The following is a 26,952-nucleotide window of genomic DNA, read 5'->3' on the forward strand; positions in this document are numbered from 1 at the left end:
TATAACTCCAAACTCTGCACTTCAGGATCCTTCTTCCTTTCAGGTGATTCCCCCTTTTCTCCTTCTGCTCTGCAGTCATTTGACACCATTTCAGAAATCTGAAACATGAAAGCTTTTATAATGTTTAACTCTTTCCTTCTCACCACTTATCTTAGAATATAGAATGAGAAGGTTGAAAGGGACCTTGGAGGTCTTGTAGTCTAACCCCCTGCTCAAGCAGGAGACTCCATACCAGGGGTGTCAAACTGGTGGCCCTTGGGCCGGATCGGTCACACGTAGGTCACACCCACCCCAGCTCCAGGAAGGGGAAAAACATCATGAAACATCACATGACGGCAATCTGACATGGCGAGTTTGACACCCGTGCTCTATACCATTCCGGAAAAATGACTGTCCAATCTCTTCTTAAAAACCTCCAGTAATGGAGCAGCCACCGTTTCTTGAGACAAGATGTTCCTCTGATTTATTGTTCTCACTGACAGAAAATTTCTCCTATAACTCTATGTTTTTTTGTTTTTCTATTTCACTCTGGATGGCCCTCTCTCAAATTCTCTTAAGAACCAGCTTTAAACCAATGGGCTTAGTTGCTGACCACAAACAAGACTCAATAGGTATTCAGCACATAAGGAGAAATTTTCTGACTGTAAGCAAGACATACAGCAAGAGGTGAATGTGGATGGCATCTTCTGTCCTCTGGGAAGAAAAGAAAAGAGAGGAGCATAGAAATTATTGTAGCTTACCATTCTGATACGAAAGCAAAGAAAACAGATGTTCCTGGCCCACCTAAGATGGTAAGTCGAGGGGGACTTGCCAAGACTTGCCAGACGAACTGCAGGGAGTAGGCTTCTAAATAGACTTAGAAAGGCCTGTATTCTAAACTGTCTTTGCCTGATCACATTTGATGCGGCCGACTCTAAATAGTTTTTGAACTGTACTATCTGCTTACATACCTGGAATATTAGATACAGCCCTCAAGTCCCCACAAAAAGGCCATGGCCCACGTCTAACCGAATGATTGTCTGGATACGATTGTGGTCGTGCTTCTGCCTGCTCCCCTCCCCTCCCCACGCACACCATCTCTCTGTCCGGGCCTTGCCCCATTTTCTGGCATGTGGTCTGTCACTCTGCTCAATCACTAAGTACAGCCTTCAGCCCCCCAGACAGGCTGTTCTCAAGTCCATCTTGTGGATTTCTCAAGTCCATCTTGTGAGGACCTCATAGACAGACATCAAAGTAACAAAGGCTCCATTTCTACAGGACAGAAATTACTTCACTTTTCATATGTTCAATCCTGCAGCCATTTGTTTTTCTTTTAATTTCCTGCTATTTTCATCGGAAGTGGGCTGTTCCCTCAACCCTACCCCCGCAATGCTCTACCTTCAGAATGTAAAGGAGCCTTGGCTGGAGGCAAGGAAGGTGGCAGCTGCCTGTTCTGGCCTCGTCCAGAGATGTGGCTTCCTCTTGATCCCCAGAGGCACAAGACTGCGTGGGGCAGGGTAGCAGGCCTCTCACTTTCCCAGACAAGAATGATGCAAACCTCGTTCTCTGCCCACCAGATTGGAACTGGCTCTCAGCAAAGCCACCGCCACCACCAAGGAAAGCTGCTTCTCACAAAATTGCAGCAAGAGCAGCCAAGCAACTCGTTGTGGGCGAGTCCAGGCTGGAAGAAATCATCCTCAGGGCTTCGTTGACAAAAGTGGGAGTTGGTGAAATGCAACCTGAGCAAGACAAGTTGTGGAGTAGATTGTGGCTCCAGCAAGACGGGTTTAGGGAGTGCTGGACCTCGGCCAAGGAGGCGCTTGCAACACACAACTTTGGGAGACAAAGCAAAGTGGACTTGCTGGATAAGGACTTGGGCACTGACAGAAGCTCCTGTGCTGCTTCTCCAGCTGCATCATGAAAAATCCCCGGTCTCTGATGGAAAGTGTCAGGTTGCAAAACACACATTAATTGATGTCTTTTTAAATGTAGTTCTGCCGCGGATGATTAACCCATCAATAGCAGAGCAACATGCCAAATGATGAGACATTCAGAAGCACCCTTGTCATGTTCATTCTTCTCTGGAGGACCAAAAGCTGAGCAACTGAGAAGTGTCTCTTACTAGTCACTTAAACAAGTACCAGCAGAGCACAAGTGGGAGCCAATGAAACTCCTACTACTGATCTATCTACAGGCAAACCTGTTCTTATCTTCAGCTTCCCTAACTTCTCCATGAATGTTTTTAACACAGAACCAAGATAAAAGAACAGGCTGTGCTAGTCTAGATCCCACACAGTGCCCAAAGCACAGCAATGATGTGATGGGGAGAAATAACACAACCAAACGGTGATAGCTGCCCCGCTTACAGAAGAAGGTTTTCTTCGAGTTAAGCTCCAGCATTGGTGGCTTCATGGACACGTTCAAGGCTACCATATGGAAAGACTTCCCACTCTGCTTCCAGGATTCTTTGTTCAGATTGGCCAGCTAATCTACAACCCTGGGATTCTGATGAAGAAGCAGTGGCCAAGGAAAACTCCCTTTAGTTTCAGAGTTCAGCGTAGAATATACAATAGAAAAACATTAATTTATGAAGGTATAACTCTGGAATTTCCAACCAAGCTATCAACCAAGAAAGCTTTGATAATTTAATTATGCTATAATTTTATGGTAAAATGAGGTGCAGGCTAAACTCTCTAGCCACTGAAATTAGGACCTAAAAGGATTAGGATCTTCCTCTAAACAGCATAACTCATGACTGGGGTGGTGCTACCAGCCATGGTGAAATCCTCGGGGTCCCAAGTCCAATCCTCTGTTCCAGGCAGGAATCCAAACAAAACTCTGGCCTCTGATGAAGGGGACCAGCCCTTCTCTGAAGAGCATCCCCCCTCTCAGACTGCTCTTACTGTTACGAATATGTTTCAAACATCCAATTGGAATCTGCCTTCTGATACATTAAGCAAACAACAAAAATCAGAATGAATTTAATTAATTAAAATTTTTTAAAAGAGATAAATGCAAAATTCTTTAATTAGGAAACAGAAATCAAATGTGCAAGTATCATTCGCTTAGGGAAAAAAGATCTTAGTGGAGTAGACGATTGTCATCTTAGTAGTCTGAAGTAGTGTGTGTGTATGGGTGTGTACATACATGCGCATGGGCGTAATTTTAGATTCAATCTACCAGGAAGGGATACTTTTCCAGGCTCAGATCCCACCTTGAATAAGCTGCACGGTTCCAATCACAATGTTTCAAGGAAGTTCCAAACAGCATAAAAAGAACAGCAAAAAGGATCAGGTGAGCAGAAACCATCTCCCAAGGAGAGATGGGTTTAAAAAAAGTTTGTTGGGCCTTGATTGCCTTCTTCAAATCCCTAATAGGTTGCCACAGGGAAAGGAAGACCAACTCAAAAACAGTCACTGTGAGAGAGACTTTGGATCACTTAAACAGGAGCCAGCAGTGTGCAGAAGCAGCCAAAAATGCTAATACAACCCTGGGTTGTGTAAACAGAAGCATATAATCAACATCAGTACCGCTTTATAAAGCTTTAGTAAGGCCATGCTTGGAATACCGCATCCAATTTTGTTCACCACATTACAAAAAAGATGTTGAGACTGGAAAAAGTGCAAAGAGGAGGAGCAATTAAGAAGCCTGGAGACTAAAACATATGAAGAATAACAGTTACAGGATTTGGGTTTGGCCAGTCTAGAGAAAAGAACTGCTGGGGTGACATGATAGCAGTATTTGAGGAGCTGCCACAAAGAGAAGGGGGTTAACTTATTCTACAAAGCACCAAAAATGAAGACAAGAAACAATGGATGAAAGTAATCAAGGAGAGAAGCAACAGGGAATTAAGGAGAAACTTCCTAAGAGTGAGGACAATGAACCAGTGGAACAGCCTGCCACCAGAAGTTGTGGGTGCTTCATTGCTGGAAGTTTTTAAGAAGAGGCTGGACAGTCACTTGTCTGAAATGGTATCTGGCCAAATTAGGATGGTAAGTTTCAGGTTCAGTATCTTATGGGAACTCGGCAACGGCTGTAGCACATTCGGTGAACCAGGCCATCGTATTAATAGATAGCCTGGCTTGTTTAGGAATCCCACGTATGAAGATATAGGTTAGAGAAACTCTGCAGCTGCTGCACTCGGATCTCTGTGAGAAGGCAGAGCAAAGGCCTGCCAGGATCCCTCATTCACAAAGAAGCCCAAGGAAGCCTTTGCTAGGGCAGCTTCAGCCATGACTAAAGCCCCTTCTTCCGGAGGGGGCGAAACAGGGGTGAAATCTAAAAATTTTCCCTACCGGTTCTGTGGGCGTGGCTTAATTGGTGGGCGTGGCTTTGTGGTCAGATGGCTTGGTGGGCATGGCCAATAACAATAAATAATAAAAATAATAAACAAAGTATAAAAAAACAATAAGAGGTACCAAAAACCAACTTTCACACTTTACACACACACAACACAACTGACTCACACACAGTGTAAAAGCAGCTGCACTTCACACTTCACATAGCCACAAAAAGCTCAAAAACCAACTTTCACACTTTACACACACAACACAACACAACTGACTCACACACAGTGTAAAAGCAGCTGCACTTCACACTTCACACAGCCACAAAAAGCTCAAAAACCAACTTTCACACTTTACACACACACAACTAACACACACACACACACACAATACAGCTTTCTGAGATTTTGTGTGTTTGTGTAGTTAGAGTGAAACACTATAGAAACACACCAAATCTCAGAAAGCTGCACAAATATTTTATTTTATTTTATTTTATTTTATTTTATTTATTTTATTTTATTTTATTTTATTATTTTATTTTATTTTATTTTATTGTGGACTTCAAATCCCAGAGTTCGTTAGCTAGCAAAGCCAGCCAGTTGATCACCGAGGAAATAGATTAGCTGAGCAATTGATGCTGTCTGGCTGAAACTGAAACTGCTTTCGGGCTATGGCCATGCGTTCCTCAGTAATCAGGTAAGTGCCTTAGAATCTCTACTCTTACTTGTAGAAAACATGTTTTCTATAAGTAAGAGTACAAGTAAGGTTCTGCTGTTTTTTACTTTTAAAGGCCTGTTTTGGCTGAAGCAAAACTGGCTTTTAAAAGTAAAAAAAAACAAACCTCTTCAGATAGTGCGGCTCAGCAGAGGCAGGGCGGGCGGGGCCAGGGATTTTTGCTACTGGTCCTCCGAACCAGCAGCCGCCATCGCTACCTGATTGTGCGATTCCGTCCGATCCGGGAGCATTTCACCCCTGAAAGCATCATCTATCAAGGCAGTTCAGCCCCAAACACAGCCATCCAAGCCTCTCCTGCTTCTGCTGAATTGCTTTGGAGCCTCTGCAGAAGAGCTCCCCTTGGGTTGTTAAGGGTATTCCTCACAAGCAGGAGGGGGGGCTTCATTCAGCACATCCCTAGCCCAGAGGAGGGAGCTGCAGCAGGGAGGTTCTTGCTGCAGCTTCTTCTGGCTGCTATTTTTGCCCCCCTTTTCCCACCCTATCAGAGTATCTACCACTTAAAAGAGCATAAAATAAAAACATTTGAGAAACAGCAAGAAAGGAAGCTTGGCTCTTGGATAATCTACCCTTTTCCTTATAGGCTTCAAAGAAGGCATCTTTTGCAGGTCCTGCCCTGATCACTTTTCAACCTATGGCTGGAAGGGACCTCAGAGGACTTCTAGTCAAACCAGAATGAAATGCTACCGGTTTGCACTGGTTCCGGCGAACCAGTAGCGGAGGCGGCGGGTAGTTCGGAAAACTGGTAGCGGTGGCAGTGCAAGACTCCGCCCACCCACCCGGACAGCATTACTTCCTGGTTTTAACCAGGAAGTAACCTGTTTTTTACCCTCTGCCCATGCGCAGAAGGCTTTGCGCATGCGCAGGGGGTCCAAAATCGCACATGATGTGTGCATGTGTACTTCCAAATCGGTAGCGAAGGTAAGTAGATTGCATCCCTGAGTCAAACCCCTTGCCCAAGCAGGAGTCCTTATATTATCCCAGACAAACGAATGTCCTAATCTTTTCTTGAATACTTTTCACAATGTAGCAGCCACTAATCTGGAAGGCAAGCTGCTCCACTGATAAATCGTTCTCCCTGTCAGGAAATTTCTCCTTAGTTTTAGGTTGAATCTCCCTTTAACAAGCTTCCGTTCATTGCTTCTGATTCTACCCTCAGGTGCTTTAGAGAAACCCTCTTCTCTGCGACAGCTTCTCAAGTACTGGAGGAGAGTTATCATCGTCCCCCTCCTAACCCTTCTCTAGGATAGGATAGACATACCTAGTTCCCTTAGCCGTTAAACATTTGGTTTAGCCTCCAGACCCTTTTCATCTTTGTTGCTCTTCTCTGCACTTTTCTTAGGGTCACAGCATTTTTTTAAATACCTTGGCAACCAGAAGTGGATGCAGTGGGGGCTCACTAACACAGTATAAAGCGGCCCTATTACTTATCTTGATGCTGTCCCTCTGTTAATGCAGCCTGGGACTCCACTGGTTTTTTTGGCAACTGCAGCTGGCTCATACGTAGATGATGATCCTCTAGGAAGGACACCTAGATCCCTCTCATGGTTACTACTGTTGAGCCAGGTACTGCCCATTCTATGCCTGTGCATTTGATTTTGCTTGCCTAAATGTAAAACCTTACCTCATTTGCATTTTGTTGGATAGGGCCCAATGCTCAAGTCTGTCAAGATCTTTCTGAATCTATCTTCCAGAGTTTAAATGTAATTTCCAAATGTCAAAGTAAATTCTGCTTTTCCTATCCCCAGACTGAAGTTGATGGGAGGGCTTAAAACTTGCTTCTTTACCCTGAAAACAAACTCACAAAGAAGCACTTTGAAATGTTCCACACTGTGCACACTTTTTTTCTTCAGTGGGGATGTTTTGGTGGGCCCATCACAACATCTGTTAGATGGTCCCTCCCTTTCAAATATCTCACCAAGTACTTACGAAATTACCAGGACGGTGTGATTCCCCAGTTTTAGCCCCGCCAGAATGAGGTTGGCTGCATCTCCTCTCTTCTGCAGACTACAACACAGGCTATCTGCAAAAAACAGAGGAAAGCAAAAGCCAGGACAAGGCATAAGAATCAAGCTGGTTGTTTTCCCCCCCCACCAGTAGGCACAAGGCAGTTAAAAAGCAAAGAAGAACACAAGGAGAATTATTACTAGAGTTTGTTACACAATCACCCAGAAGTTTAGGCTGGATTTGGCATTGTTATTCACTGATCACATTCGTCCCAAGGACCTGATACAGACAGATGTTCCATGAAAGGTGCCATCACAAAATGTAAGCTGCTCCGAATAAACATGCCTTTTGCAATTGATGGATGGGAATTTGTCAATGCCAATGGGGTTCCAGTGGTTATTCATAACAATGTGAACTTACAGCTGTGGATTTGGCCTTCATACATATCTACTACTTCTTTCCAAGATGTCCTAATGTATCAGCACAGTCAAGCAATGTGGTCTCTTGCAATTGACAAATGGAAATGTTGTCAGGGTACAGATTTTTAAAATATCATCCAAGACCTTTTCAGTATGGCACCCAGAATGACGCAGTCAATTTACACCATAAAGTTACAACTTCAATCTCAATACTTTGTGACTTTCTCCAATTCTTTGGTCTTCTATCCTACCATCCCCTGGCATTGCCACATTAATTATCCACATTTTCTTTTTTTCAACCACAGTTGAATCTGTTGTGTATCTACCAAGAGCTTATCCGTTTATTCAGTTTATATCAGTTGTTATGGTTGTGAGACAGATGTTTAGACTGGGTTTGGCACCTATAAATTCCTTCTGATTTAGCTTTATTACAGTCACCTACTCCCAATGATTGTGGATGGCTTGCCACATATCAAATATAGAATTAAAGCTATTAAAAAACATAACAGCCAAGACAAAAAACAGACCTAATAGTCAAGAGGGGCTCCATGACAGGGAATAGAGCTCCCTCTTCCAGGCCCCATGAGAACAGGCACAGAGCACTTGCAACAGAAAAGGCACAAAATGACAAGTTCAATTGAGGGAACCAAGGGCACAGCCACTCTGCCCGAGTTTGCCAGGCGAGCCAAAATAACTGGAGACAGGTGGCCAAACAGATAATCAGGCCTTATGCAATCAAAGACGTTATAGGTGACAAGCAGCACTTTGAACTATACCCAGATGCCAATTGACATTCCAGTGATGACATAGGTACCCATTACTGCTTGGGACGCTGTATCAACTGGTTAATCTTCAAGGACAGCCCCATGTAGAACATATTGCAGTAGTCCAGCCAGGAGAGGACTAGGATGCAATTGCCTCAAGGTCAAGGAATGGGTGAAATGGTGCATAAAGTCCACATCTGCCACATACTCAAGAAGCTGCAGGTCCAGGACTGCCCAGCTGCGCAGAGGGACACGCAATCCCATCCAGGACTGTGTTGTGCTGCCTGGTAGGATTCATCCCAACACACACGGTGGGGGGGGAGGGAGGGAGGGAGAGAGACAGACAGACAGACTTGCTGGACATTACTTTTATCCTTATTAAAATTCATTGGCAAATTCATTATTTACTAGGTGCTGCTGCATGCAAAGGCTGACTTGCTGGGATAATCCTTGGAGTGGGTCTTTCCCCGTGAGCCAGCACAAGAGCGGACATGAAATGGACTGCCCCCAATGCCAACCCCTCTGGGGGTGGAATTGCACCTTTTCCTAGGAACCGAGAGTGGGGGGGGCTGACAGGCCTGTGGCGGATGAGGCTCCATTCTGGCTGAGCTGCCCCTCCCTTCCTCTGTCACTGGGAAGCAGGCATGGCATCCACCAACGGGGCCCCAGTAGGGAAAGTTTCATGGACTCCCGGAGAACTAAACTTAAAATCCAACCAAGAAGTGACCTTGTAAGGATGTTACATCCATGCACTGAAGATAAGGCGCGGAAGCAGGAGGATGAAATTTGAGTGTGGGGATGCTAAAGAAGACTGCAAGGGAGGGAGGGGAAGGGGCTGGGGGTGGATACTGACTATCCCTAATGTGCCCTTTATCCCTAATGTTGCCACACACACACACACACACACACACACACACACACACACACGTCTTGTCTACCAACATAACTACTTGCTTTTTGTGTACCAATGATTATAAAGAATTGCAACAAATAGATAAATATAATATTTAAATCTTAGCTTTGACACGAAGGTCTCTAACCTTAACCTACCGACCAAGCAGCACGCTGGGTCAACCACAAGGAGGGGGGGCGCTGAAAACTCCCATCCCTTCAATCGGAGCCCGTCATCCTGCATTCCAAAGCGGGCACTTCTAATGCTTCTTCCGGAGAATGAGCAATCTTTAGCCCTTCTGAAGGACCGGAGTGGGGAGAGCTGTTCTTGAACAAGGGCAAAGCACCCGCGGATCGCCCAGGCTTCGGGGGTCTGGGGAGCCTCGTGGCTGGGAGCCTCTGAGCGGAGATGGCGGACGGCGGGCAAGAGGGCGGACGGCTGCAGCTCCCTTGGCGGCAGCATCCCCGGAGCAAGCGAAGAGGCGCTTTCCCCGCCGGGCAGTAAAGGCCCAAACCGGCTGGTTCAGGGCTTCCGGGAGACTCGGCCGGTTGCGGGACTGTCAGCGACCGCCGCTGCTGCGCTTCTGCCGAGGCCGGACGCTGCAATATCCCGTTTCACCTCGACCGATGAAAGTTTTCCACGTTGGCCAGGCCTGGGAGCGGCCAGAGGAATTCGTGCCCGTCAGCGGTCCAGAAACGCCGGCCGAAACAGCAAGCGCCACCGAGCCCGTGCAGGGGCGGGAACGGGGGAATCTCCACACTCATCGCCACTCCCGGCCGGTGGGGGGTGGGGGTCATCCAGTGGCTCAAGGCCAGAAAAAGATGCGGGGGGGGGGCTTTTCTCGCTGCCCGAGGAGCCTTTTGGGCGCCAACAACGCCTGCGGTGGCGGCGGCGCCGAGCAACGGCAGCTGCTCCGAGCGGCAGTTCGGCCTGTCCCCGAATGGCGCTGAGAGCGGTCCCCAAGGTTTCCTCCCGGAGACCACCCCCCTGCCACTAAAGAGGTGAAGCCCACGTCGTCCCTATGGGAAGGCTCTGGGGGCGCCGCCGCCAATTCTCGGGAGGAGGCTGGGAGAACCTAGAATACCAGGTTTGGAAGGGCCCTTGGAGGTTTGCTCGAGCAGGAGAGTCCGGACCATTCCGGACCAATGGCTGTCCAGTCTCTTCTTGAAAACCTCCAGTGCAGTGATGGAGCCCCACAACTCCCGGAGGCAATTTCTCTTCCACAGATTGTTGTCATTGTCAAGAAATTGGGCTGGGCGTTTGGACCTCCCGCCTCCCAGCCCTGCCGGGAGAGACTTCCAGAGGGAGAAACCGAGGAGCCTCAGCGACCTATTCGGAAGTCCCTCGCTCGCCGATTCGGCGGAATCGGAAAACCCGAGAAGGGACAGTGGTCGTCTGAAGAGGGGCAAACGCTAACCAACGACCCGAAGCGGAAGAAGAGTCCAGGCCGGGGACGAAGCCGATGAACAGAAGGAAGCCCTGGTCCCTTGGCTTTAGCGACGAAGCTGCAGTGGCCGGGAAGGCGTCAAAGGGCGAGTGGGGAAACTGTGTGTGCGGGGAAGTCGAGCCGGCGGCGGAGAAACCCCGCGGCGCTGCTCCCGCTGCGAGATGAGCCGCCAAAGCGACTTCGAGCTCCCGCGATTTGGCTCGGAAGTGGGCCGAGCGCGCAACGCACCCTTCGGAAAAAAGGAGAACCTCGCGGACCGCGCCACTTCCGTGGCTCCCCATAAAGAGTTCGGGGCGCAGCTCCTCCTGAGGCCCGGAGAAATGAGCCGGCGTCATTCCTCGCTTTGCCGTCTATGGCCTCACCTGGGTTGACGCCGGTGGACTCCCGCTCCCGGCTCCCCGGAGTGGAGTAGCGAAGACCACAAGGGCCACGCAGAAGGGGGCCACGCAGGGCCCGGCGCCGGCAAAAGTCCGCTTGCGCCCTCCCGTCTCCTCCAGCAGCTGCGGGCGCGCTTCTTCCCTTCCGCCCACGCGCTGAGCGCCGGAGCCCCCCGAAAGAAGCGCCTCCCGCCCCAATCGGGGTCGCCCGCCCTGCGCAAATCCCGGGCCGCCATCCTTAGACGGGGCGGGGGCGGGTCCCTCGCTGGGCGCCCTATGGAGGTGCGGGACTGCCTGCCACTCGCGCGCGACGGAGCCAATAGGGCGCGCGGGGGGGAGTGGCTGTGCGCTGGGCCGAACTGGGCTCTAAAGCGCGCCCCGCCGCCGAGGGTGTCCCAGTGAGAGCCGCAGAGCGGAGCGCGGCCCAGCCACCTCCCGTGCGCGACCCGAGCGGCAATGGCCACCACGGCGCAGTATTTGCCGCGCGGCGCCTCCCTCCTGCCCATGTCCGCGCCGGAGGCCGAGCGGCTGCACCAGGGTCCCACCTACCGCGAGGTCCAGAAGATGATGCACCACGAGTACCTGCAGGGCCTGGCGGCCACCCCGGGCCACCCCATGGGGACCCTCCCGCACCACCAGTGGCTGCCGGGCGCCACGGGGGACTGGGGGGGCGGCGGCGGGACCCACCTGGACCACGCCAAGGCCAGCAGCGGGCCGCGCGGAGACTTGGACGGCAGCGGAGGCGGCTTCCACTCCCGCTCTCACCTGGTGCACCAGCAGGCGACGGGAGGCGGCGGGGGTCACTGGGGCCAGGGCGGCCCGACGCATCACCTGGGCGGCTGCCCCGCCGCCATGTCCCCGACGGCTGGCGGTCCGCAGCCTCTGCTCTACTCGCAGGCGGCGTACCCGGGGCTCAACGGGATGCTGGGCCCGCAGCCGCCCGCCCTCCACCTGCCGCACGGCCACGACGAGGTGGCCGAGGCCCACCTAGAGAGCTCCCCGACGCCACTGGGCCACGCGGGGCCCGAGCCGCCCTCCGACGAGGACGCGCCCAGCTCCGACGACCTGGAGCAGTTCGCCAAGCAGTTCAAGCAGCGCCGGATTAAGCTGGGCTTCACGCAGGCGGACGTGGGGCTGGCGCTGGGCACCCTGTACGGCAACGTCTTTTCGCAGACCACCATCTGCCGCTTCGAGGCGCTGCAGCTGAGCTTCAAGAACATGTGCAAGCTGAAGCCGCTGCTCAACAAGTGGCTGGAGGAAACCGACTCGGGCAGCGGCAGCCCGGCCAGCCTAGACAAGATCGCGGCGCAGGGCCGCAAGCGCAAGAAGCGCACCTCCATCGAGGTCGGCGTGAAAGGCGCGCTGGAGAGCCACTTCCTCCGCTGCCCCAAGCCGTCGGCCCACGAGATCACGTCGCTGGCGGACTCGCTGCAGCTGGAGAAGGAGGTGGTGCGCGTGTGGTTCTGCAACCGGCGGCAGAAGGAGAAGCGGATGACGCCGGCCGGGGGCCCCCACCCGCCCGCCATGGAGGACGCTTACTCGCAGGGCGAGGCCTCCCCGCCGCTGCACCACACGCTCCGGAGCCCCGTGCAATGACTGAAGAGCGGCGCCGGCGGCTGTGCAGCCGGCTGGTCTGGCTGGGACTGGCGGCAGGACTCTTGCGCGGGCTACGCCTTGGGCATCGGGGACGGCGGGGAGCCTCGAAGCTAGGAGAGCCGCCCGGCCGCCTTCGGCCGCGACCCCGGCTCTAATTTAAACTCGGTATTTATTGACCCCCCTCGGCAAAGCACTGGCCGAGACAAGCGCGGAGGGGCTCCGCTTCCTTGAGGACGCCGCGGGGCTGTGCCTGTCTCCCTCGCCCGGAGGACTCGAGGCGGCGCTTCTAGGCCCGACGGTCCAGACCTCCTCTGTCAGCCGAGCGGCTTTCCGAAGGGGGCTCGTGGCCAGCGCCCTCGGAGGGGCTCCGCGCCCAGCAAGCGGTTGAAGCCGTTGTCTTCTCCCTTATTTATGTTACAATCAATTATTTTATTACTCGCATAAAACATTTATCCGGAACCCGCCTCTTGTCTTTGTTGTTAAATCCCGAACGAGAAAGACTGGGAGGGCGCAGGGCAGGTTCCCGAGGGGGCCTGGGAAGGGGCGCGGCGGAGCCTTGCTTCGCCCGCCGGGCTTCCTTTTGTTCCCGCCGCTGGGCTGCCGCGGCCCGTGCAAGATCCTGCGGCCCCCCCGGGCGGCCGTGTGAAGCCCACCCTTAGGGCCGTGCTCTCAATTCGGCCCCGAATTCCCCGCCGCTCAGCCGGGAGAGTCGCCCTTCTTCGGCTTGCGCTCGAAGCTCCCCACTCGGGCTAGTTCGTTCTTCCCCTGCCGTTCAAACGGAGCCGGCGCTGGCCGGGAAAGGGAGGTGCGGGTAATGGCAAGTTGGCCCCGAGATATCCTGCTGGACAGCCGCTGTCCATCCGTCCCACTCCAGGACTCTGTTTCCGAGGTCGGCTTTCGCCGGCCGCCTTAGGAGAGGAGGCGGTTTTCGGTGGAAAACCTCCAAGGAATAGCCTGAGACGTGAAAATAACCGGGAAAACGTTCGCCTTTTTCCTGAAAGGGGAGCCGCGCTTCCACCCGAAACCCTTTCAAGGTTAGGCCCTGATAAAGGGGTTAGACTTTAGGGCGCCAAAAGAGGTTTTTTCCCCTTATTATTATTATTTCAAAAGAACAGCGAATGATACCTAAGTAGTGAATTTTCGAATTATGGCCGTCTCAATTTTACTCCGCGCTTTCATTGTTTATTTATTTAATCCACTTAAATGCTTGAAATCAACTTTTATTACGAGAGGAAGACCAAAAGTGCTTTATGGCACTTTGTTAGTTTAAACGCTGCTGGGTGCCTGAGATGCTTTCTCGTTTATTTCTTTGACTTCTTGAACGGTGCTCTCAAGGAGAAGAGAAAAAGCCATAAGGGGAGTCCGGCCAGACTGACCAAGCTCCACTGCAAGCCAAGCAGCCTTCTGAAGACTTTTGAGATGTGGAGGAAGGAGCATCCTTTGGAAATGTGGTGAGTGTCTTAGATGAACTTCACCATCTTCCATCATTGTTGTGGTTGCCATGCAGACATTGGAGTCAACGGTTTCCTGCCACCGCCTCTTGCCTGGCAAATGTCCCCTTTTAGAGCCACTTTTTTTGCTGTTTGGATGACAACCTGTTCTGTGCATAAGCGGCACAATTTCAAGGCGGTGTTCTGGGTGCTGCTTTCCTTCTTCACCCAGACCTTGGGGGTCCCCCCTCAGAGCTACCAGGGTCTTTCTTAGGCCATTGGTTGCCAGTAGACAGTTGGGAGCCTTTTGCTCTGCTAGCACAGAAGGGCCAGCCAAGCTGTCAGGAGACGCCCCGTCCTTCTGGATCCCAAAGGACCCCGAAGGAAGGAAGTTCCTGAAAGCCAATTCACGAGGCTGGAAGAAGGAGAGATTAAGCAACCAACCTAAGAAAGGGGGCTTCGCTCAGCTCCGCTCTTCTCTGCTAAAGAGACTGTCAATTTGCACTGGCCAGAGGGGTGGGAATCTTCTCATCAGGACAGTATTTTTTCCAGCAGACCACGAAGGGAGCAGCAAAGGAAAACAACAAAAATGTGGAGGATTTCAGTTGCATTTTTAAAAATGCATCTGGTTAGAAAGTGCTGGGCTTCCTGCCTGTGAAAGGTTGGAGAAAAAGGCAGGATGGAACCGGTCCGTGTCAGACCGCTGAGGAGGACTAGTAAACTTTACCCTTGGTAGAAAGGTCCTGGGGAGTCCTTGGTGCTCTCTGAGCTTGCTTGGTGTTTGCTTGCAGAAGATCCTTCCCTGGGGGGTACAGATGTCCTCCATTCTCTCCAGAGGGGCTTCCCCCCACCGCCCCATGAGAGCATCTGCTCTCTTCAAAAGCAGCCAGGCTGCACTGCTACATACACACCCATCCATACCTCTTCCAACATCTTTCCCAGGTGGAAATCCGAATCTAAACGTTAATCTACTTGGGTTTTGTACACAAAATAGAGAGGAGCCCACCCTTTGCCCCAGGTGCAAAATGGATGAATGCCCATAGTGTGATGGTTGTTTTCTGCATGACGGGGTCTCTTCTCTTAAGGAACTAATGGGATAAGTCAGAGATGTTCTCTTTCTTTCATGGGGGCGGGAGGGGGAGGAGATTATATCAGCTCTTAAGAGGGAAGAAACTGCTTCTTTTGAGCCTGCTATTGGGGAAAAGAAGCCATATATTTATCATGAGAAAAACCCAGTTAGTTCTGCTCTTTGGTGTACTATATAAAACTCCACCAGTAATTAGACCAAGTCAACAAGTTCAAGGAAACAGCCCCCTTGCATTCACAGGGTTGTTGCCTTGTTTCTTCAGCATCTGCTAGGCATAAAAATTATCCCTGAGATAATTTTTCTCTCCCCCCCACCCTCTTTCCCCCCCTCTCTCTCTCCCTTCCACCCTCCCTCCCTTCTGTCTCCCTGTCTCTGTCTCTCTTTCTCTCTCACACAGACACACACAAACACATGCGCACACCTCACACACACACTGCATGGCTCCATACTGCATGGAGTCTCTGAAACTGACTTACTGATACACAACAGGATGCGACTCAGCCCTTGAGAATGCTCTTTCCAATTGTATCCCTGTGACTCTGCTAGACACCTCAAGGGGATGCCCAGGGCAAGGCATACCCGTTGTGCCAATGGCATGTGGACACCAGTCTGAGAGAGAGAGAGAGAGATGGCAGAAGCTGGCGTGGGGGGGGGGGTTGGAGAAAAAGAGGCAAACATTGATTAACTTGCTTTGTGAATTCATTGATAGATGTGAGTTCAGGTTTCTGACTTACACAGAAGATTGATTACTGGTATTTGGTACTTCCATGCTATTCAAATGAAGAATATTATTATTACAGTTCAGATCCTAAAATTTAAAAGAACTAAATAGAATTTCCAAATGCAATGCAATTTCATTGATTAAGTAACTCATTACTTAGTGAAGCTTTGAATGCAAAATTTTGTGATTGCATGGATGATTTCAAAGTGCGCTTCTTCAAGCGAAAATAACAGATTTGTTTGGTCTGAACAAGCCAGCAGTCTTTGTTTTATGGAGAGGACCCTTCTCCTACAATCTACACCCCAGGTGGCTTTAGGAACTGTTCTCAGGGTCATCTAAAAGGCTGTAGGTGATACAAACATCCCTACAATTTTAAAGGAGCCTTGTCAAAAAGTGACTGAACAGGGACTTGGGGAAAGAAAAGGTTTGGGCTACAAAGTCCGGGAAGACCAGGAAACCAATGAGGGCATGGCCAGCCTCTCCAGGGCTCCCGCTGTGTGTCAGAAAAAGGAGACCAGCCCTGATAGGCAGGATGCAGAAAGCACGCCCAGGGTGGTGGACCATGGTGCATCGCATTGGCAGCTATTTATCAGACTGAACCACACTACTGGGCTCCAGCCATGAGCAGGCCAAGAGAAAGAGAAGCAGCCATATCTTGTTCAGGTATTTTCTAGGGTAACTCATGTAAATGTGATCTACAAAAGTTTCCTTTAATTTCAATGGGATCTAGCGGCTGTGAGAAATGCAAGGAACCAAGAGAGAGCAAAGGCAACATCTGAGGGGCTATCCTGTCCAACTTGGAAAGGAGGAGGAGGAGGAAAAAGCAAGTTTGAGGTGGGTGGAGTCTCCTGACACAGTCCCTCCACCTCAGCTGTGTGGCTGTTACAGGCAGGTCTGTGCCAAGGTCCACAATCATCAATTGTGTTGTAAATGTTGTACCTTGATGAACGTATCTTTTCTTCTATGTACACTGAGAGCATATGAACCAAGACAAATTCCTTGTGTGTCCAATCACACTTGGCCAATAAAATTCTATTCTATTCTATTCTATTAACAAGGCCACTTATCCCCTTGTCCAGCCCTCAGTTTGTACCATTTACACAAGGCCTCCTTTTCATGATACGTTTTTTATTTTTCAACTGCTTTGGCTAAAGAATATAATATAATACCAGAGATAAAGGGACCTTGGAGGTCTTCTAGTCCAAACCCCGGCACAATCAGGAGACCCTATACCATTCTGGAAAAATGGCTGTCCAATCTCTTCTCAAAACCTCCAGTGATGGATCACCTACAACTTCTGAAGGCAAGCTCTTCCACCGACTGATGGTTCTCTTTGCCAGGAAATTTCTCCTTATTTCTACTCGGATCTCTCCTTGATTAGCTTGAAAATTGAAAGAAAATTGATTTCATTTCACTATTATTAAAGACAATTTTCTACCTTCTAACATTCACAAAATGGTTAGATATCACACTGAAAAAGATAAAAATTCCACCTATGGCCAAGTTTAAAGCAACACAATTTGTTTTCAAACGTCACTGTAAACAGAGATTTATGTTCAATATTTTCATGAAATGTGCTAGAAAATATGAACTTACTCGTAAGAAGGAAGTAGATTAAAATGAGGGTTCAAAACCATTCATATACAATAGTTTAACTGAAATAAAATTATTTCTTTGGCTTAGCCTTAGAGAAACGTGTGGTGGAACTTAAATTTTATTTTCTGAAATATTCACTTGAAATTATACCTGAAGCTTTCATTTCAGGGTTAGAGTTTTATCACAATATCATACATAAGAAGGATTTCCTAATATAATGTTACCTTTATGTTGAGCAAAACTGGACACTTCTCCAGTAATTTTTGACCATCTCCTGAAAGTGGTATTAGTTAAGGAGCATATACTGCAAAAAGAAGGTAACAATCTTGGGATTTTTTGTGGTATCCAGGCACAGAAAATTCTTGGACAGCAACCCTGTACCTACTTAGCTATGAGAAGTCCCCCCCCCCCCCGAGCTCAATGGGGCTTATTTCAGATTAGGAGTGCATACAATTCTATTGCAAAAGTCTGAATGAAAACTATATGCTGCCATTATTAAAACGCATCCTGTTTTTATTGTAACCTTGTCTACAGATTCCCTCTGCCTGCTTTGCAGCAAAAGAGGAATGGGGAAAGAGAGAATCTTAGTTTGCCTTAGCCGTCATATTTACCACAGAGCAAATAGGATCATAACAGACAAGTATTTTCAGCGGTGGAAGTCAATACATGTAGATTCTAGTCTATGAGAGATGGTGTTTGTTAGTAAATAAAGGATAATATTTGTAGCTCAGGACTGATATGAGGGGTCCTTGCTGCTCTCTGAGCTTTTTAAATCAATAACATTTGAATATGTATAAGCCAAATATATTTGAGGGGTCCTTGGTGCTTTCTGGGCCTGGCTGTTTTCTTGCAGACATTTTATTACCGAAACTAGCTAAGATCATCAGTGCTAAATGTCCATGGAAGTTTTCAGTCATCCAGGCCATGGTTGTTGTCCCAAAGTTGTTTTTCCAAAGGCAACTGGACTTTTTAAAAAAAATTTCCTTGAAGATGTTCCGCTTCTCATCCAAGAAGCATCTTCCAAAGCAAGGAAAGTCCAACTGCCTTCAGACAATCATCACTAGCATTGATGATGTTACCTAGTTTGGATAATGAAAACAACCAAACTCAGAGAGGACCAAGGACCCCTCAAATATGTTCAGCTTATACATATTTAAATGTTACTAATTTTAAAAAAACCCTACAGTGTCCAACAATACAAAAAGCAACGATTAATCAAATATCACAAAAATATAAAATGACAGTGAAAATGCAACACGCAGCCTACAGCCAACTTCCAAGAGCAGAAATGGCTAGCCTCTTGCCAGCAACAAACTAATCGAAGCCACATTAAAGTGGGATAATAATCCACGTTTTCCTCTTACCCGCTAAAGGAGGGAGGGATCTCACAAGCATGGGACCGGCATGGGATTGACTGCCAGAATGTCTCATCCTACAAGTTCATTTATTATTTGCTAGGTTTCTATGTCCCTCCGATAAAAAAGTGATGCTTGATGTTTCCCAAACCTCATGCGGTCATTGAATAAAAAAATTAAAAAATTAAAAAGATAAGAACAACAATAAAGTAAGAATAATAATCATACTAACAAGAGCGAAAAAGGTTAGGGAAAAAGAACATAACCAACCAACATCTCCCTGTCCGAAGGGACCACCCCAACTTTCAGGTCCCAAAGTCTGAAAATTTCAGGACACTCTGAACTCAGGGAGAATCTCAGAGCCATAGAGAAGGCCTCTTCTTTCCTCTTCAACTTTTATTGAAGATTTCTTAAAGATCACTTTAAGAAAGTGATCTTTAAGTGATCACTAGCCACAGTCATCCCCATCTTCAAAAAAGGAGACCCCAGCTTAGTCGAAAATTACAGACCGATCTCTCTTTGCTGCATCACCTGCAAAGTCATGGAATCTATCATCAACCAATCCATTACCTCACACTTAGAAGCAAACAACCTACTCTCCAATAAACAATTTGGTTTCAGGAAAAAATTATCATGCAACTTACAACTTCTCCACTGTAAAAACATATGGACTTCAAATCTTGATCAAGGCAAAACAATAGATGCAATCTACATAGACTTCTGCAAAGCTTTTGACTCAGTAGTACACGATAAACTTCTCCTAAAACGAAAATCCTACGGCATTTCAGGACCCCTCCACAAATGAATATCTGCTTTTCTGTCTAACAGACAACAAGTGGTCAAAATTGGCAATGCTCTATCAAATCCTGTTCCTGTCAAGAGTGGCGTTCCTCAAGGCAGCGTCCTTGGACCAACACTCTTTATACTATATATTAATGATCTTTGTGACCATATCGCAAGCAATTGTGTTCTCTTTGCTGACGATGTCAAACTATTTAACACCACAGACAATGCATCTATTATCCAAAAAGACCTTGATCATCTAATCACTTGGTCTAAAACTTGGCAACTCCAAATCTCAACCAGCAAATGCTCAGTCTTACATATTGGAAAAAAGAACCCAAACACTAAGTACTCACTTGATGGACATTACCTTACAGATGACCCCCATCCCGTTAAAGACCTTGGAGTTTTCATGTCAAATGATCTAAGTGCCAAAGCCCACTGCAAATACATAGCAAAAAAGGCTCTAAGAGTTGTAAACCTAATCTTGCGTAGCTTCTTTTCCAAAAACACTACACTACTAACCAGAGCATATAAAACATTTGCTAGACCAATTCTAGAATACAGCTCACCTGTTTGGAACCCTCACCACATCTCTGACATCAATACAATTGAACGTGTCCAGAAATATTTTACAAGAAGAGTTCTCCATTCCTCTGAAAACAACAAAATACCTTATCCCACCAGACTTGAAATCCTAGGCTTAGAAAACTTGGAACTCCGTCGCCTTCGACAAGACCTAAGTTTAACTCACAGAATCATCTATTGTAATGTCCTTCCTGTTAAAGACTACTTCAGCTTTAATTGCAATAATACTAGAGCAACTAATAGATTTAAACTTAATGTCAACCGCTTTAATCTAGATTGCAGAAAATATGACTTCTGTAATAGAATCATCAGTGCTTGGAATACTTTACCTGACTCTGTGGTCTCTTCTCATAATCCTAAAAGCTTTAACCAAAAACTTTCTACTATTGACCTCACCCCATTCCTAAGAGGACCATAAGGGGCGTGCATAAGCGCACAAACGTGCCTACCATTCCTGTCCTATTGTTTTTCTTTTCTTCTTCCTATATACATATATGCTTATACCTCCTTATATTTACCCATATATGTGTTTATATGTTATATAATCTTTTTATATGATGTTGTGACAAAATAAATAAATAAATATTTTTATACAATACTAATATAAACTAGTATAAAGTAAGAAAAAGATGAAAAGAAATCACAGAGAAAGGAGGCCTATTCTGAAAAGCTTACTTTGAACAGAATGGATGGGGGGCAGGGAGTTCATCCTCTTAGATGTTATCAGACCACCTTGAGACACCCAAGCCGTGAAGGGCTTCGAAGTACCCCCTTGAATTACCCCCTTACTTACACCAGTATCTAGGGATGCTCCCATCAATCATCCATTTAATACTCATATCTAGCTGAGCCACTGAATTCTGCATCAATTGCAGGGGGGAGGAAGGGGGGGTGAGAGCAGGATTTGTCATTGTGAAGTTAGTGACATCCACTAATTTCATCCTGTTTAAAGAGGAAGCAGACAAATTCTGATTGTAGGAGCAGATACCTACCACTGGTGACTAACCTAGTGACTGTTCCAAGATGTCAGAAGCACTTAGGTCAGTGGTGGGTTGCTCCCAGTTCGGTCCGGTTCTTGCAAACTGGTAATAAAAGCAGCGGGAGGCTCTGCCCACCCACTCAGATGTCATCATGGATGATCTGCGCATGCGCAATCCCATTACGAACCAGTAGTAAAGGTAAGTAGAACCCATCCCTGACTTAGGTGGCTCTCAAAGGATGTGGCTGTGTAGCTGCACTTCACCCCACCATCCTTTTCTGACTTTGGGATAATTATTTGGATTCAAACCTCTTGTACCCCATATGGTTGCTCTGCCTCCCCAAACTCCATTCCATGAGTTCAGCTTCAGAGGAAGCAGCAGCATCTAAGTACATCTGTGGGTGACTGTCTCTGTTTCCTAGCATGATCCCTCCAGGGGATTTCCAGCCTGCCTGGCTGACAACTTCCTTCTTGAGTTGATTATCCATCCTTACCTTGATGCTCATCTGCAGAGAGAGCTCTGTGGTAGAAGGAAAAAAACAGAATTGGGTGAAGCAAAAGCCACATTTGTCAAGCACACAAAGTTTTACAAGCAAGTTAAATCAGAGGTAAATAGGAAACAAGAAGAAAAAGTGCCTTGAATTGGTGAAGTGTCTGAAAAAGGAGATACTAACACTCAAGAAATTCCAACCTGAAAATAATAGAAGGCAAATAGGATAAAACAGCTGGACACAAACATAATAATGCTCTCTAAACAACAATAGGAAGAAAGCATATCCACAAGGCAGGGAACAAAGACAGATTACCAAGGAAAAGTGTGTGAGGTTGCTTGGAACTGTAAAGAGCTTGGTGAGAGATGCCCAGGGAAAAAGGGAGCTTCGAGGCTTTTGCAAATGCCCAGGAAAACCAGCCAAGAGATAGCTGGTAGCTCCCCAGTCAGCTTGACGTAGCCCTAAGTCATGGCTGGATTGCCAGAAGGGACCCTGACTGACTTCTGCCAAAGGAGGAGAAAAGGTAGCCCATCAGGTGTGGAGCCTGTTAGTCTGCTGGGGCCCAGAGCAGCAGCAAGAGGCCCACCAGCATCTTCTCTTTGCCCACATCAAGCAATGATTTTGGGATTCTGCTAAGCTCAGAGGAGGATCCATTTCTTTTCATTTGAGGGCTTGTTTTCTCAGGAGATTTTGGGAGAGCTCCTCTGCAGGTGCACCCACGGCTTTAACGGCACCTGAGATATCTGACAGATGGAAGTACTCTAGATTTCCAAGGTTGATGTGCAAAGCTGATTGCAATTCAATTTCTTCTAGGTCTATTTCTTTCCTTGTACCTTGTGTGCCTAGTCATACTTGGCCAATAAAGAATGTTCGTTCATTCATTTATATGACAGCTCTGAGTCAGGCAAAAAGCTGAGACATCATCAGAGCAGCCTTAAACTGATCCTCAGCTCTGGTTGGCAGGTACTGAGCAGAGAGGAGATACACACACACACACACACACACACACACACACACACACACACACACACACGATAATTTGAAGAAACAAGGCAACAACCCTGTGAATGCAAAGGGGCTGTTTCCTTGAACTTGTTGACTTGGTCTAATTACTGGTGGAGTTTTATATAGTACACCAAAGAGCAGAACTAACTGGGTTTTTCTCATGATAAATATATGGCTTCTTTTCCCCAATAGCAGGCTCAAAAGAAGCAGTTTCTTCCCTATTAAGAGCTGATATAATCTCCTCCCCCTCCCACCCATGAAAGAAAGAGAACATCTCTGGCAGAGGGTGGCGGGAAGGGGATACAGGCAAGTCAGCATGGTAGAATCTGCACGAAGTTGCAGGAAGGAGGGCTATGGGAAGATAGCAATAAAGGAAACTACCTGAGCAATTGCTTGTGTTGTTCCTGGTTCCTGACCAAAACAGTGGACTCTGCCTGGCCTTAGCAACACCATCATTGCTGCACACAGCTGCAGCCACAGCCCAGCCTTCAGCATCACTTGCATGGGGCATCACTCTCAGTGGAAGTGGGTCTCTTACTGCTCTCGTTCCTGCACCTCAGAGCTCAGTTGATGGGTATAGAATGCAGTTGCGACATAGGGGCTCCGGCTGCTCCAGGTCTGGAGGTTCCTGTAGTTCCACTAGTGGTGCAAGAAAAGAGGCTTCGCCCATCCTTGCCCAACTCACAGAGCCCACTGGAAGAATGGCATTGGCTGACTGGCTTGGAAACAAAATGACCCCTCTGCCACAATGCTGGATTTTTGAGCCAGCGTGTTTCTTATGCCGTAGAATCCCCTCAGCAACCAGCTGCAGCCTTGACATGACCAGATTGAGGCAAGCTATCCCCACCCTCCTGGCATCCCCACAGGTACCCTGCCTGCTTGATAGCAATTGTCCCAGAACACAGTGGCTCATCTGGTCTCAGATTTCATCCCAAAATGGGGTGTTTGCAAAATTAGGGACCGTGTATGGCCAGGTTTGCTTCCCCAAAAGGTGGGAGAGTTGGACTAGATGAGATGCAGGCTCCTTTTCACCTGAAAATTAAAACTAGAGTTTCACTCACCATGTTCACAGCAACAAAACAGCTGCTTTGCTTCTTTACTTTGCATGGATTCCCTTGGAAGAAGCTGCTTATTTCTCACATGAGTTTAAGTGGCCACAATCTCTGGCATGAGCATCCTTGACTTAAACACCAGCAGTGAGGGCCTCACAGGTGCCAACGTATTCTTTATGGGACCACTTTCTCTAGGCCAAGATTGAAGGTGGAAGGATAACTAGGAAGACTGCCAAGCCCCCCAAAGAACATCTGAACAGAGGGAGACTGGAACAGGGATGAGGCGCCCCAGCCAAGACCTCCCTGGGAAGCTCAGGGCAGGGGAGAACTAGGGAAGAAAGGGGCCATTTTGCTACTTTTTCCCTACCTCCTCCTGAAGCTCTGCAACTTGGAAGGAGAGAAATATAGTTTTTGAGTTTCCCAGGAAACTGTCTTCTTCCTTAAGCACCTGGAAGGATCGCTGCCATGCCAGGAGAGTTTTCTGCCAAAAGTAGCACAAACCCATACACTACTCTTGCCACTTTTGTATCTAACATATCTTAATCAGACACTGAAATGGTGTCAGTTTACTTTTGCCAAACCTTTGGCAACCAGGTGAGATAAGGAAACCTCATGTTTGGGTGGCCATAGCAAGACACACAATGCTGGACTAAGATGGACTCGGATTGGACCCTGTGTTATTCTTATACAGTTTTATTCTTGTGGATAAAATGAGCCTTCCGTAGGCTTCCATTGGAACAATATGCAAAAGACCCCTCCTGGCCATGGCTCTAGGAGGTCACCCCTGCGGCTTCTGCTCCCTTCTGCCTGATAGTCCACTGCAACTCGGAAGCCCTTCTGTTGCTGTATAGAAGGCAAAATAACAGAATAACAGAAAGGGACCTTGGAGGTCCTCTAGTCCAACCCTTTACTCAAGCTGGAGACCATCTATCATTCTAGAAAAATGGCTGTCCAGTCTCTTCTTGAAAACCATCAGTGACAGATCAGAGGGACCTTCTGGGGCCAGGCCTCCCTAGACCTGCAGTAGCCACACCTGGGCATGGATCAAGGACTACACATCGTTTGGGTGAGACTGTGTGGGAGGAAGTCCCAGTTCTCCATTGAAGAAAACAATTTATTTTTGAAGATGAGCCTGTAAAGTGGTAGCCATAGGAAGGGGAGATGTATTCTTCAGCTGGATGGTCCAAGCTGCCTTCAACTGCAAAAGATCCAGAACCACCAGCCAGGAACAAGCAGCTGAAGTGACCCCTCCTTCAATTTGCACTTTCTTGTGACCTTGAAGGACCCTGTCCCCAAGCCTCAATAAGGCGCCCCTCATCATCTTCCAGCCCCTCATAAAAACCAAGATTCTCTCTTCAGGACATTTATCCCCTGAGGGAGACCTCCAAACTAGATCGATCTCCTGGAAAGCTGCATTTCATCCTCTAGGACCCCTTTAAAGGAGGGGAAGTCATAGGCCACGTATCTAAATGCACCACAGACCTCCAGACAGGGGAATCAAGGACTCCAAAGGGGGCTTCCCTTCACTCACTGGATTCAAAGGGAAACCAGAAGACCATCTGGAGAAAGCAAGCACTGGTTTGGGTTCCTACAATAGAACAGAAGGTTCACATACCTTGCCTGCCGCTCCATTTCCTGGGATGGGGCCAGGAAAGGGGAGAAGGGGGCATTTCTTTTTTTGCATCCAATTCCAGCAACTGAAGCACTCCCGGCATTATCCCAATTCTAGCCTGCCAGCTCCCACATGAAAGCCCACTGACAGTTCAAGCACCGGCTGGTTCCCTCAGATCTTCTGCCACATTATGTGTTGCTTGTGCGCTGGAGCTGACCACCCCCAATAAAAAAACCCTGACCAAATTGGCCAATGTGAAAAAAAATGTAAAAATCACACGTGGTGGCTGCAGAGGAGGAAGGAATCTTTTGTATTTCTCAATTTTCCGAAACCCACTTTAAAAAAACAACAACTGCCACCTTCCAGAGTCAGCTCCATCACAGTATGGAATTGATATCACCGAAAGCTACAGGGAAGCACTTCCTCAGTGCCGATAGTTGGGAAAACTCTTGTTATGTTAGGTGCCAGATGAGGACTTGATCCAGGTCTGCTGGGGAGCAACAGTGCAACTGAGGAAGAGAGAAAGGCCGCTTCAGAGGGGAGTCCACCAGTCAGGGGGAAAAAGAGGGACCCCACAGGTGGTCCTGCTTTCTGCCCATCTGGGAAGAGGCCCCCGAGTCTGTCTGCAGCAAAGGGCAGGGTGGGAGACGGGGAAAGCGGAGGGCTCCCACACCTTTCTCAGGGAGAGAAACCCGGCGCGCTTGCCAAAAGCCAAGAGTGGCGGCGTTCCCGAAGCAGCTCCGAGCGCCCCGGCTCATTAGAGACGCATCTCACTTGGCTGAGGTCCCGCACCTTCCAGCTCATTAGAAAGATGCCGTTGCTGCTGGCTGCACCCCAATCATCTCTGCAATCAGCGCCTTTAATTAGGTTAATTAAATTGTATCAACCTCGCAGGGACACCGTTCCCAGATGCTGACGAGCAGCCAAACCAGCCCCTGCTCCAGCTGCAGCCCAGAAGCCGCTGCCGCCGCCGCCGCCCTTCCCTCTGCTCACCGGCGGGCTCCTGCCAGCCCCCGGAGATGCCTGGGGAAGGGGCTTCTGCCGTTGGGGCCTTCCGCCTTTGCGAAAGGGGCCCGCGGTTTAAGCAGCTGCTGGTTCAGCTCGGCAGAGGCCGGAGCCCGGGCAGAAGAGCGGCTCGCGGCTCCGAGGCTGCCCGGGACGGGTTCCGCTTCTCCTTGGAGAAGCGGGCGCGACAAGCCCCGAGGCCGGGCTCCCACGAGGAGCCGCAGCTTCTGGCGTCCCGGTGCGCAGTTCTGGGAAGCCGTCCATGGCCGGTGTGGGGCTCCAACGCGATGGGCTATCCAGGACGGCGCCGCTCGCTTCCCCCGCGGAGAGACAATCCTCTCCCCGAATTCCCGCTGGGGAAGGGGGGTGAGAGGCCACGCTGCCTCTCCTGCCCGGAGGTCCCGGCCCCGGCAATAATCGGCACACCCCACCCACCCCCGCCGTTTCCCATCTCCCCGAGCTTGGAGAGAAACCACCACCATTTTTCCTAGGTGGTCCTTGGCCTCCTGCTTTTTCAGCTCTGCCATACCCAAGTTGAACTGTAGTCAGAACCCTCTGCCTAGTCGTGTCCTGGCTGTATTCTAGATTTGTGTAAAAGTGTGACACAAATAGCACAAATAAATAATGGCTCCAATTTTATTTCCCACCTTTGGAATGATGTCCATTACAGAATTTGCTTTTTTCAAAATTCCTGCAACTGAACTAATCTTGGAGAGATTTCAGTTTTGATCCTCCCCGAGTGTCATTTATGTTTTATTAGAATTTCATCCCAGATTTTTCAGGTAGAGGGGTGTCGCCTTCTCCTAGTT

The 26,952-nt window shown here is 48.5% G+C and overlaps 1 protein-coding gene across 1 annotated transcript; it reads left to right on the forward strand.

Annotated features, from left to right (window-relative positions):
* Positions 1–11,177: 11,177 nt before the first annotated feature.
* Positions 11,178–12,892, forward strand: POU3F1 (POU class 3 homeobox 1). Its single transcript, XM_058195576.1, has one exon. It carries the CDS (start codon positions 11,300–11,302, stop codon positions 12,437–12,439), a length of 1,140 nt encoding a protein of 379 aa, XP_058051559.1. The 5' UTR covers positions 11,178–11,299; the 3' UTR covers positions 12,440–12,892.
* The last annotated feature ends 14,060 nt before the right edge of the window (positions 12,893–26,952 follow it).

This window comes from Ahaetulla prasina, chromosome 10 (assembly GCF_028640845.1).
Source record: "Ahaetulla prasina isolate Xishuangbanna chromosome 10, ASM2864084v1, whole genome shotgun sequence".
In the NCBI taxonomy this organism is placed as follows: domain Eukaryota; kingdom Metazoa; phylum Chordata; class Lepidosauria; order Squamata; family Colubridae; genus Ahaetulla; species Ahaetulla prasina.

What these genes read in the sequence shown, in the direction of transcription:
- POU3F1 (XM_058195576.1), top strand. Translation starts at nt 11,300, where the DNA reads ATGGCCACCACGGCGCAGTATTTGCCGCGCGGCGCCTCCCTCCTGCCC.